Here is a 13,791-nt window from a genome sequence, read left to right on the forward strand (position 1 = left end):
CGAGTATCGGATTCGAGGTGTCTGTATGAAATTTTATCATCGAATTTTGACTCTCAATTTTGCTAAGAATCGGAGCATGTTCACAAAATGACTCAATACCCTCTTTACTCACAAATACCATATAAGGACATGGGTTTAAATCTCAACAAGAGCAAATGTAGAGATTTCTTTGATGAATGGAAGTGCTCTCGCTTTGTAAGCTCACTACCTCTTCGGACTCTTTACAAAATCAAAAGACAAAATCTTAAAATAAATTTAAACACAAATACCCGAAACCAATACTATACCTGTTGAAAATTTTTCATTTTTTAACAAACCACACTTCACGTAGGCTTTTTAATCTATCAAAATCCCCTCAATAAATATTTATATGAGATGTTGGAGGTGGCTTAGCTATAAATTAAGCACGTTCCTCGGCCTAACAAGTCAGCATGAAGAAGAGAATTCTGCTGGCCAAGCTATTCTAATAGCTTAGGCATTGCTACTTCAAAACCATCCGGCTATTGTCTTATGATCCAATCATCACTGTCCAAATAAACGACGGCTTTCGACACACCCCAATCCTGTAAAGATACTCTTTAATTGAATAAATCAATGGTTCCATTGAATCGAGTAAATAACTTTTTAAATTTAATTTAAAAATTTTCGAATCGAATCAATTAAAATAAAATTTTAATTAATTAAAGTAGTATGATACACTTGATTTAATAATTTATTTGTTTAACATCTCAAATTTATCATTTTAGATTTTTTTTTAAATTACAATTTTATATTTTATATATTTTTAAGATTTCTTAATAATTTTTATTTTTTTCTTCTTTTATATATTTTTGGAAAAAGATATTTATAAATATTTAAAAATTTTGAAGATTATTTTGAATTTTTTGAGAAGGATCAATATGGATTTCCTAAACTTTTAAGGACACAATGGGTATTTATATTAATTTATTATTTGACTTATTCGAAATTTTTGAATTGTAAAATTGAACTCGACCCAATCTCGAAAAATCAAATTACTTATTTATTTTGATTAAAAAATTAAATAACTCGAATAAACCGAAAAATTTTTAATTTTTTCAAATTGAATTCGTATCATCCTTTTCACTCCCAAGTTCCAAATGTTTGTCTACATTTGAAGAAACTTGAGTTAACAGATGGCTTATTGCTTTTCAAATATATTTTTTAACTGCACTTCTCAGCTGCAACAGTTTACTGTTAATTAACCTTTTAAGTGTTTAATATTTTCCGAAAATATCAAAACCTAGTAGGAAATGATCTCCATGACAGGTCCAAGGTATATACATGTGCAACTTAGAAAACGATTTGACTTGCTTGAATAATTGCTTCAAGTCTGCCCTTTTTCGCGTAATTTATTCAGATATCAAAGCCACCGCCCAATCATCCATGTGTTCTCATTAAATATTTAATTCATCTTTGCTTAATCATTTCTTGTTTCTAGAAGAAATACAATCCGTAAGCACCATTAGTTAAAATGCATGGCCTTGTCAAAATTGAGTTTTAAGAGATATATGCAATCAATCATACCCACATTTGGCGATGCTCCTAATAACATCGTACCCACGCGAGAGCTCTATAATCAAACAATGAACCCTCCATTCACAAACTTACCATGATTCAGCTACTTGATCTACTTATAAGACATGATCCACATCAAGTCCATTCATCAGCTTACTCTAAAACATTTCCAAGCTCTTTTGAAACTATACCAAGAAACAACCTTCACCAACTTCCATCACCAATATCTTATATAAAAACTTGTTAATCCAAATGCTAGGTGTAGCTAGGTAGTTCATTCTTTCTCACCTTGGAATTGGAAAACCTACCTACAATCTGAAAACGGAATTCCCTTCATCCCCATTACATGATTTGATTTTTATAAGCTGATAAAAAGCTGAAGTTGTTGAAACATATATCAATCTTTATCTCAAAAGAACGTGAGTGAGTTTAATATATAATACTTCCCAAATTACCAATAAGAGTTGAATCCCCACGAACTCTGATCAACGATCAGACGGCTATAACGTGGTACGTGGAATGGCAACACACATTTAATATAGACAGGGGGACACCCTGTAAGAAAATGTTGGCACTGCTACATATATTTAATTCATTTGCATCTCTCTCATTTATCACCCCCACCCCCACCCTCTCCCCCTGTCTCTACTCTATATATCTATAAATTTCTCCTCTTTAATTATTTACTGCACTAATTTATATTTAATATATATGTGTGTATAATATATGTATTCGTATCGTCTTCAATCTCCAACCCACTTCCTTTTTCTTTTCTTCTCTTTCCATTGAAAAGAAAAATCTTAAGAAACAGTGATGGAAGGTATTTCAGCGACCATGTACAAGAACTTGAAAGGGTACTGGCAAAGGAGAGGCTACATCAAGCTAAATGGTACGAAAGGAGGAGGACGGCGGAGCAAGGTGGAGCTTGGGTCGTCGCGACGGAGGCGATTCTGGAAGATAAGGGTGAAAGCGAAGCTGAGATTACCTTCGCCCAAGAAGTTCTTTGTTTGGCTACGTGATGCGTACGTGAAAATGATGCTGGGGTTGGCTAACTCCCGGATGGTTAGTACCGGCTACGGTGGAGCTATGGGGGACCATCATGGGATTGCAGCCTTGGGGAAGCGTCCGGTTAAGGAGTACGATGAGAAAATGATCGTCGAGATCTATAAATCGTTGGTGATGGCGCAAGGTCAGCTGGTGCCTCGTGAGGCGGGGAAGCTTAGCTCTGCCATTATTTGTCAACGGTGAAAGGGGGGAAATAACTATCTTCTTTTTCAGTCATCGGATTGTACCACAAAACTCAGTGGCGAAAACAAGTTCATGGAACCATAGAGGAGGGATCGATCCTCAAAGACAAGCCCCCCAAAAAACTACTTCTTTTTCTGTTCAAAATGGTTTAATGCTCATCTTATGTTGTTAATTTGTTTTAACAAGTTTAATTAAGATCTATTCTATTTCTTTCACCACATTAAAAATTAAGGTAGTGACTAACAAATTGGAATATATTTTTTATTTCATAACCTTAACTTTTGATGAAGATTCATTGATTGTTGTAGCTATATTACGCAATCAAATACCAAAGAAAATGATTGAGAGCAAAGTTTCTGTTTGTATAACAATTAAGGACTCAACTTCCAACTAAAACACAGCTAAAATATTGATGTTTGGTGGGGCTTTGGAACTTCATGAAATGAGGAAAGTAATAACTGCAAAAAGCTTTGACAATGGGAAAGCAAAGCACTTTCAATATCAAGATCCTTCATGTGGGTCAATGAAAGAGGTTGTAGTTGACAAGTATTTTTCAAAAGTATATTTTTTAAATGTATTTAAAAAATAGTTTGTTTGTTTAACAATTGCAATTGAAGGTTGAAATGTTATTTTTAGATATGATATTTAAATAATTTAATATAGTGGTATACAAAATAAAAATTAATTTATTTTTTATACTTTTTAAGTAGTTAATATAAATAACATATTTTTACAATTTCCACTTCCAAAGGCACTTAAACTCCAACTTTTGGTTTTAGGTGAAAAAGATTGCATTTTTTATTCAAAAAATCAAGTATTGTTAGTTACTTTTCCACCTTTAGAGTTAATTCAAAATGAGAAGTCTTAAGCTTTGTTTGTCATACATATGTGTCCATAAGTCGGGCTGAGTTGGGTTATAATAAATTTACAAACTTAAACTTGAATTGGGTCTAACTTTAGTTTTTGTGTCAATATAATAAATATTAAAATATTTTATTATTAATATTTTTATAATTAAATTTAAATTTAAATTATTTTTATTTATTTAAATTGAATTGGAATAAACAAATAAATCATCCTAACTTTTGTTGATATAGTAGTACAATAAAGGAAGAGTAAGGAGGAGGGAGCGATGGTGGTTGTGGAGGTTGATTCATCCAGTAGGTTGACAAGGTATAGACTTTGTATGCTTGAAAGTTGATCCCTTCTCCATCATTCTTGGGGGTATTTATAGGCGGGATTCTTAGGGGTATTTATAGGTTGGGTTCCGTATAATATGGTGTTAACGTGTTGAACTTGTCATCTAATCATCATTGTGGAACGCATGAGGTGGATATCTTCGGTGGGACGAGGATGCCTGTGACAGGACAGATCCTACCATTCATTCTGGTTCGATGGTACGAAGTAGTTGAATCCACGTAGGGTTTAGTGACCGAGAAGATCACTTTCTTAACAAGAAGCTAAGAACTTAGAGGAGTGGGTGGTTACTTCCTTGAATCGGCTACCCTCTATTTGCCTGAGTGGTTAGGATGAGAGATGAGGTTTCTAACGTCCTTCTGAAATTTTTGGCTGGTGGAGTTCATCTATTTGGTGATCTTTCGGCTTGCCACAACCTTCCTTTGTGGGGGAGGTATAATAATATTCCTCCCTTTTAAGTCGAAAAGGGGTTATAAAGTGGCCCTTCTTGAGATGAATTGTTCTTGATTGTCTTTTTGCTAAATAACTCTTTAGTGGATGGTGGTTCTTGTCAAATAGTGAAGTGTTATAACAAGACTTTTGGGGATCTGCCATAAATGTGCTTAAGGGTTGCGTTTTGGGGAATCATAATAATGATGAACAATGACCCTTCCAAACATGTGGTAAGTTATCATTGGATGTTAGATTCTTGTTGAAACGATGCATTTTAAGAAGTGATCCTATCTATTCTCTGGTTTTCTCTCTTGGAACCATTTTTCTTCTTCAACATTTGAAATTTCTACAACTGTGCTCCTTTGTTCTCTGGGTTTTTCTTGATTGTTACAGTGATCTTTAGTTTCCAAGAGGCGTTTGTGCTTTGGATTCTCCGTGGTACCTTTTTTTTTATGAAGTGGTGGTCATTCTGAAATTGCTCCACTGAGAGAGTCGATGAATAAGCAAAGGATCATTATTAAGGAATCTGAGGGTAGAAGATGAACCGGTTACTAGTATTAGCTATATGTGTAGTGCGACAAAACGAGAAATGAGGAATTTGTTGAAGTGTCAAAGCTTGCTTGAGAAGTATTATAAGTATGAGTTTAACTTCCCGGAAGGGTCCCATCATCTTAGTGAAGTTTTTGGTCTTGACTTTACTAGTGGGATGCTTGGGTTTTATCTTTCGTTGTTCCTTCTTGAGGTAGAGTTTATTTTCTCCATTTTAGATTTTATTTGAGATGCCATCTATGACTTTAGTGTTGCACTTGGGCAACTAACAAGTGTTTCCTGGTGGCTATTGGTCAAGTACTTTATTATCTATCGTAAAAGAAGTTCCAAACCTTTCGTTCGTGTCTTTCGATATATGTACTATCTACAGGAGATGAATGAGGAAAAGTGCCCTAGTTTGTTTGAGTTTTGGCCTTGCGATGCACACATTAAAACATAGAGTTTATTCTTTTGTGGAGAAGTTACAATGCAAATTGATTATAAAGAATACATTTTGGTGCAGCTGAAGTTTGGTGAAAGATATGGCTTCCCCAAAGAATGGAAACGTCTTTTTACCCATAAGTGCAACTTTTAATCTTGATTGGTAGACATTCCTAGTGGTTCAAGCCAATTTAAAATGATGAATTGATAAGAGATATTGGTGGTTGCACTCAAGATTACCTTACGGAGTGTCTTCAAATATTGTCTTGGAGACTAGGGTGTCTACGAAATATGTCTCAAGATTTTTTAAAGGGTTTTCATAATAATAATAAGTGGTCACTAGTGGCGCATGCTTTCTCATTTTTCGCGAGGTCTTAAGTAGCCAAGTGTCTACAGGGGGTGACACTAGAACCTTTATGCTACATCACTTGCTATTGCAATCTCCACTACTGTAATTGGGTGGTTCTGTTAGGCACTACTCAGAGGTCCCGTAACTCCATGATGATCAACACCTAAGTATTATAAAGTCACTTACTTCTGACGAGGATGATCCTAGTACATGCTTAAAACTTGGTATGCCTTCCGTTATCTATGTTGATCCAACATTAATTGTTCTATTGTTAGCTTTACATAGGTGGTGTTCCTTTTGCAATCTCCAAAAGGCTTAGAGGGGCCATGAAAAATTCTAGGAGGAAATAGTAGAGGATAGAGCCATACGAAAAGGGGTCTTTATCGTTGCCATGCTTAGTTTCCAAGATGAAAGAGGCTTTGACATTAGGCAAGCTAAACTATCGAAGACAAAGGAAGCAAGGTGAGTTTCTGTACCTTGTCTTTGGGTGATAAATGATGCCATGTTGCTTGAATGAATCACATTGAGTATGTGCTAAGTTTCTTAAGTGCATGGTGTGTATGTTCTTGATGAAAGAGTATGTTGAGTGAGCTCTTAATAGGGTGTATGTTGACTGTTTTATGTTCATTAATTTCTGATTAGTTAACTAGCGTATTGTATGTATAATAATGAGTTATATGATATGCTTGAGTAATATATACGGGGTATGGAGGGAAATTTACCTTGACGTGATAGTTGAAGATATGAATAATTGGTGTATTGAAGGAATAAGCAATTTGGAATGGGAATTCTAGGAAGGTTAGGTGGCATCATGGATTGGTTACCTATTGGCCTGCTAAAATGACACCACGACGACAGTTATTGACTGGTCCTTCGAGGCAACACCGTGACCATTGTATATAAGCTTTACGAAATGACACCTTAGAAGAGGTTTAAAAACTTTTAGAGTCAGTAAACATGGGGTAGTCCGCCGAGACAGTAAACACGAGGTAGTTCGTTAGGACAGTAAACACGAGAGAGTCCACCAAGAAATTAAACATAGGGTTAAGGTGTAAGACCATAGCTCGGCTATGCAACCAATAGAGTTTGCTAAAACATTAAACATGGGGTTACAATGTGTAAGACTAGGGCTCGGGTATGGTAACTTATGAAGTCTGCGGGTCGGTAAACCAAGAGTCCCTCCAAGGTATAAACAAGAAGTTGCGGTGTGACTTGCGCGACAAGACACAAGACATAATGGAATTGACGCGTCTGGGAACGTAGGCTAATTGGATAATAAGGGGATTTTCCAAAGGCAACGATAAGAGGAGCCTATAAAGCATTTTAACTCAGTTATGAGTAAAAGGAGGGAGAGATTTCTTAGACAAGTTGGTAAGCATGATGTTTGCCAATAAGAGTTCGCCAAAGAAGTCGCGGATCCCTCATTGGTGAATAAGATGCAGAATAGGTTACAATGGGAAACAAAATCTTAATTTGGTAATCGATAAAGAGGTAGCTGGAAGAATGAGTAGATCGATAATAGACTTTATACACGGAAATGCCAGCTCAAAGTTGAATAATTATTAAGGTCTACAAAAAAAGTAAAAAGTAAAAGTCCATCAAGGCCATGAAGTACAGGAAAGATCTTGTAAGTCTACCAAGGGTGGAAACTGTCAAGGGATACCTGAGTAAGAGGAAGTGCGTTAGGAACTATCTGTTTATTTGAGTATCCTAAAGTAAAAGACTAAAAGAATAAGTACGATGGGATTACATTGGGGACACGAGTCCACCAAGGAAAGGAAGGTGTTATTCAGCTAAGGACTATAGTTAAGTCCGTAAAATAGAGTATTAGGAAGATACCTTATTCAGGAAAAAACGATTAAGCTAAGGACTCACTGTTAGGGCGACTAATTAAATAACCACCAATAATTTTCTTCAGTCTGAAATGGCAATTATAGGACAATTTTGAAGCATATCAAGAAGGGTACACTGAAAGTTAAAATAATGAGTAACAGGGGTAAGACCCACATGAGAATAGATCTAGATAGAATATGGTTATGTTTAGACCAAGGACTTTGTCCACCAACATTCAGCTTAGAGAGAATGAAACATTGGCTATGTCAATTAAGTCATCAGATTTTGCCCACGAAATTCGAAGAGTTAAACTCTGTGCCTGGAATCCCTTTTGCTTAAAATTTAAGCAGTCTTTTATAAAATCATATGAACAGACCTCATTAAGTTCTTCTAAACTTATAAAATTTACTGCTTGGATGCAAGGTAGATAAAGACCGAGAAATCAATAGAAAGGGGACCCAACTAGACTCCACCAAAATGAAAGTTGGGTGCAACAACTGTATCATGTATATAGAGGGGCACTCCTGGAGGTTACGCCTAAAGGTCTAAATTGATTATGTCTACAATTTGACCATTAGTTTAAAACTTGTAAATAACCATCGTATTTATATATGGATCTAAAGCTGTAAGAATTTGTTGTTAGGATGAGATGAGCTTTAGTAGTAGATAGTTGTTAGAAAAGTTGGGTTGTCTAAGTATGTAGTATAATTAGATGGAAATTTTGTTAATTTATTCAGATTGTTGTGACATTCGGTACCTGGGCCTAGCAGTCGATCCGAGTATAGGGTGTTACATGATTAATTTTAATTAATCATCATTAATGGTATCATGTTTTTAAATTAAATCTAATTAATCAAACTTATTAAGTTAACTGCATGTAATCATCCTATTCCATTATCATAATTTAAAATTGGTTAAATAACTATTTTGATCATTCGAATAATTACTTTTTAGGCCCCCAAGCTTTTTCTTAATTAAAAATATATAGCGATTAAACTTTTACAATTTAGTCCCTAAGCCATAATTAACCACTTTTTCGGCTAAATTATTCAATCAAACTTCAATATATTTTTGTATTAACTCCATAAATATTCTCATTTTATATTTACGGACTTGGTTTATGAAAATAGGGTTCCAAAACCATATTTTTTGACACCACTAAATTCTGAGTCGTTACAGAAATAGTTGGTACAGACGAGACAATTGAATTGGGACACAACCGTATATTTAAAGCCTTCATAAATTACTCCAAGAATGGTAGAAGTTTAGACACATAATGCAAAGGCAATCTTATAGTTTGAGAAGAGGAAGAAGAGGGGTTTGAAAGGACAACAAGCCAGAGGAGGATCCTAATCTAGCGAGAATAGAAATGGTGTCAATTGGGGAAGAAGAAATGACCATGTTGGTAGGGTTAATTAGGTCAATGGGGATGTCGTTATAAGATTGTAAAGTCATGTTGTCCATTCTCATCGCACCAATTATTGATACAGTGGTACAACAAGGGAAAAGTAAGGAGAAGGTAATGATGGTGGTTGTGGAGGTCAATTCACCCAATCCGGGTAGAAAGCTGGAGGTTGCAAAGAGTGATAGTGAAAAGAGTATGGAGACCAAGCGCCAAGATTAGGTTGACAAAGTGTAGGCTTTGTATGCTTGAGAGTTGATTCCCTTTCCATCGTTCTTGGGGGTATTTATAGGTGAGATCTCGTGTAATATGGTGATAACATGAACTTGCCATCTAATCATCATTGTAGAATGTTTGTGGAAGATGTCTTCGATTGGACGAGGATGTCTGTGATAGGACAAATCGTGTCATTATTCTGATTCAATGGTATGGAGCAGTTGAACCTACGTGGGGTTTGGTGACAAAGAAGATCACGTTCTTAACAGGAAGTTGGGAGCTTGGAGAAGCAAGTGGTTGACTTCCTTGAATTGACTACCTTTCGTTTGTCTGATTGGTTAGGACGAGAGGTGAGGTTTCTAGCATCCTTCTGGAATTATTGTTCGACAGGGTTCATCCCTCCGATGATCTTTCAGCTTGGCACGTGTCTTCCTTAGTGAGGGAGGTATATCAACTTTGAAAATTATTTGTTTCCTTTTTTAGAGTTTTTTTTCTCTCTTTAAGCTTTGATGAAAGAGAAATGATAAGGACTACAACTTTTGCAACAACATTTATAAGCCTACAACAAACTATCCTTTCCATGCTTTAAAATACAAGATCCTGATAACATGCATTTATAAAATATTTAGGTTAAATATGTCGTAAGATATTGTATTTTTTGATAATTTAGAATTTAGTCATTATACTTTTATTTTTAGGAATTTAATCTCTTTACTTATCATATTTCAAAATTCATATCCAAATATTGTTAATTTTTTGTTAAATTTGTTGGTGTGTTACTTCAAAATAAATAATAATAATTACTTAATAACCATATAACTAAAAAAATATTGCAATTTATTATAAATTGAAATTAAAATAATCTAATTATAAATTATAATAATTATATAAATATATTATTAATTGTAATTATAATTTTATTTATATTATATAAATTTATTTTAATTACAATTAAAAGACACTATAAATCATTCTCAAATTGACATGAATAACTCTGTATGAATCCATCATGACAGATAAGAAAGACAGATAACACCAATACTTGTCCAATATAAAATAGTACTACCAATTTTTTTTAAAATAAAAATGTCAAAAGCATATTTAATTAGAAGAATGTGACAAGAATTGATCTTGTTGTCTCACTTTCAACCAACCTAAATATTATTAAATAATTACTAAATTTATATTTTAGTCATTTAATTTTAAAAAATTTATAAAATAATTATTAAAAAATTTAAAATTTTTCATTTAAATCATTATGTAGTTAAGTTCTTTTTCTATAAAAATAAATTTACCTAATAAAATTGAAGTGACAATTTGATAATCGGTATAATAGATCAGTACTCATGAATGAGTAAAAGAACATATCTTAGATCTAAGTAGATTTGACGGTTGAAATTGGAGATCGGATAAGAAAGTTGTTTAGTTTTAGTTCATAGATTCATGACGTTTAAAACTATTTCATGAAAAAAAACTGAACTATAAAAGAGAAAGGAATGAGAGGTTTTGATTGATACAAGCGGTATAAACAGAGAAAGCTATACAACAACGAATTTAACAACTCAACGAGTGTCTTGAATCCATCAATCTTTTACCTTGAACAAAATTATTTATTAGCATAACCTGACATTAAAGAAAAGAAAAAACAAAACAAAAATCATTCTCAATCTATTTCACATGCAATGAAACTTTTGTCTGGTTTTCAATTGCATAAAAGATAAAACAAGGGTCTCAATTAGTGGGTTTGTTCAATTAACAAGAAATGTAGCTTAGCAGTTACCTATATATCTAGATTCTAGTATATACATTTATAAAGATTACCCCTTTATCAAGTCATCATAAATTATGATACATATAATGAAAAATATATGTAAATAGATATATATTTATATAAAATTTAAATGGATTTTTAGTCGAAGTGATTAAATTATATACTAGATGGTGAGAGAATCGAGCAAAGAAACAGCATCATGTGTAGCAAATAAGTAAGGATTAATCTCAAATTATGCAAAAATATATGGACTGACTATAAAGTTGAGCTAAATCGTGATTGGTCAAATAGTGTACGTAAATATAGTTATATAATGTGGTGGCGCTGCTATTCCAAGAGACCATCCGCCCCACTTAAAGTGCGCAAGAAATGGTGGTACCCTCACCCCCACGCGTTTTAATTAATGTGCCTATCTATATAATTAATTCACTCTCTCTTTTTTTTGTAGTCTATTCTTAAGATGGCATCTACACTTCGAGGTTGCTTAGATTCCTTTTCACTTTTTTATTATTATATAAAGTTTAAAAATACTTATAGTCCTTCTTCAACCTTTAAATAGAAAGATAATGCGTTTCAGTGCACTCAAACCCACATCCTCTTACATTGACAATAATATCAATACCAACCGAGCTAATACTTAATCAATCCTTTTCACATCATTTTCATTTCATTTCCCAATTTTAGCTGTAATTTTTTTAAAAAAATAAAGTAAATTAGTCATTAATGTAATAGTTGATTTTTGCGTGTTGGATTCAAATGTGGATAATCCATGTTCCTACCCTTAACAAATAGGTTGATTAAACTATTTAGAAAGTTTATATTGTACTCACTCAACTTTAAAAAGTTATAAAATAATCATTGAATTATTCAAAAAAATTTATTTAAATTATTGGGCTATTAAGTTTTTCCCAAAGTCTGACTAGTGAGCTTCAAGTGACGATTCGACGATCGGTATGATTAATCAGTATCTATTGACAAGTAGAAGAACATATTTTAGATCAACGATAACTTGGTATATCTACTGTACGCCCATTAGCTAAAATACATCTATGGTTAACTAATTGACGGGCCTGAGGAATAGTTGAAGTCATACCCAATCAAAAAAGGGTGTTATCCAACCACATTCCAAGTAATTATAGTAAAACTTGACCTGTTGACCCCTTTGGGCTTTTCTGGCAATACGAACGTATTTAAGTAATTGTCGTTTTCTAAGGCCATAATGAAAACGCAATTTTTGTTTTTCTTCTAAAGGAATACGGTATTGAGAGTCAATATTGAAAATTAGAAAAGAAAACTGTTTAGACTTTGGTTCATAGAATTGTGACATTCAAAACTGTTTCATGAAAAAATAAACTTGACTTATAAAAAAGAATGGAAAGAAGAGCGTTTGATTGGTACAGATAATGCAAATAAAGAGGGCCATATAGCGGCAATTTTAACAGCCTAGTGACTTAAATGAGAACTTTTCAATAGTTTAGTTATCATTTTGCAACTTTTTGAAGTTGAGTGCCAAAATGTAAACTTACTAATAGTTTAGTGTCATTGTTTTAGTTTACCCTAATATATAATTATTCTATTTTTTAGTATAATTACGTGTCTTTTAAATATAGTCTTTCCAACTATGATGATTTCAATATTCAAACTTAATTCAAAAGTGATACAGTTGACTTTTAAACAACAAATAATTATTTTAGAACTATTATGGGCCATATTCAACATCCAAAGCTGAAATCAATGATAGATTGTATTGAACTGAAAGCCCAGGTTTTAGGCCGACCCTAAGTCCACAAGGACTATTTTGTTGGATCCTTTGTTTCGGCATCTGCCCAACCCATGTGCCTCGACAGATTTTCAATTGACCTCCCGAGATAGAAGAAGCTATGTGGCTGAAATTTTTTTTGATGAAAATATAAGTAAAAGGAATAATATGTAAAAATGATAAATAAAAAAAACTAAGTAAAAGGTAGAAAAAGACGAGGTATGGTTTTTCTCATAAAGACAACATTTTTCTTGCAAAATGAGTATAAAATGCGGCTTAAGTATGGTAGTAGGACTGTAGTAGGAGGATTCGTATTAAAAGTTAGATGGTATGTTTTTTTTTTTTAAATAGATAATATGTTCTTATATGTTAGATCAAAAAGTAAACCAGTCTTTTTTATTAAAAAATTCATCTATTTCTACTATTAAAAACTTACGTGACTGACAAAATAATCAAACAGTTACACATGGCGTGCCATGTGTACCCCATGTAGACACACATGAACCAATTTTTAACCATAGAAATAGATGAAATTTTTAACAAAAAGATCGATTTGTTCTTTGATCAAATGCATATGAATTAATTTATAATTTTTTAGTAAAGGAGATAAAATGTAACCCAATCCCCTAATATAAAGGCCTCTACGACAATTTTACCAATTTATTTACATACTTTTGGATAACCGAATTCGGTTAATCGGTCGGTTAACCGAATTTTTTCGGTCGGGGGTCGGTTAATTTTTTTATGATTTTTCGGTTAACGGTTAATTCGGTTCGAAACCAGTCGGTTAACCGAAAATTTTCGGTTAACCGAAAAAATTAATAAATAAAATTATCCAACCCAGCCCAAACTCAATTACCCAACCCAATTACCCAACCCAATAAAACTAAAACTAAAGTTTACCCAATTACCCAATCCAATAAAACTAAAACTAAAAGACAACCCAATTTACTAAAGTCTAAAACCCAATTTACTTTAATAATTTATAAATTTTTTAAATTTTAAAAATAAAAAATAAAAAAAAATTCGGGTAATTCGGGTATTTTTTGGTAATTCGGTTAATTCGGGTAATTCGGGTA

At 33.1% G+C, this 13,791-nt stretch overlaps 1 protein-coding gene across 1 annotated transcript; it reads left to right on the forward strand.

Annotated features, from left to right (window-relative positions):
* Positions 1-2,149: 2,149 nt before the first annotated feature.
* LOC107946048 (uncharacterized) lies at positions 2,150-2,999 on the forward strand. Its single transcript, XM_016880229.2, has one exon. The coding sequence runs from the start codon at positions 2,350-2,352 to the stop codon at positions 2,782-2,784; it is 435 nt and encodes a 144-aa protein (XP_016735718.1). The 5' UTR covers positions 2,150-2,349; the 3' UTR covers positions 2,785-2,999.
* The last annotated feature ends 10,792 nt before the right edge of the window (positions 3,000-13,791 follow it).

This window comes from Gossypium hirsutum, chromosome D12 (genome assembly GCF_007990345.1).
Source record: "Gossypium hirsutum isolate 1008001.06 chromosome D12, Gossypium_hirsutum_v2.1, whole genome shotgun sequence".
In the NCBI taxonomy this organism is placed as follows: Eukaryota; Viridiplantae; Streptophyta; class Magnoliopsida; order Malvales; family Malvaceae; genus Gossypium; species Gossypium hirsutum.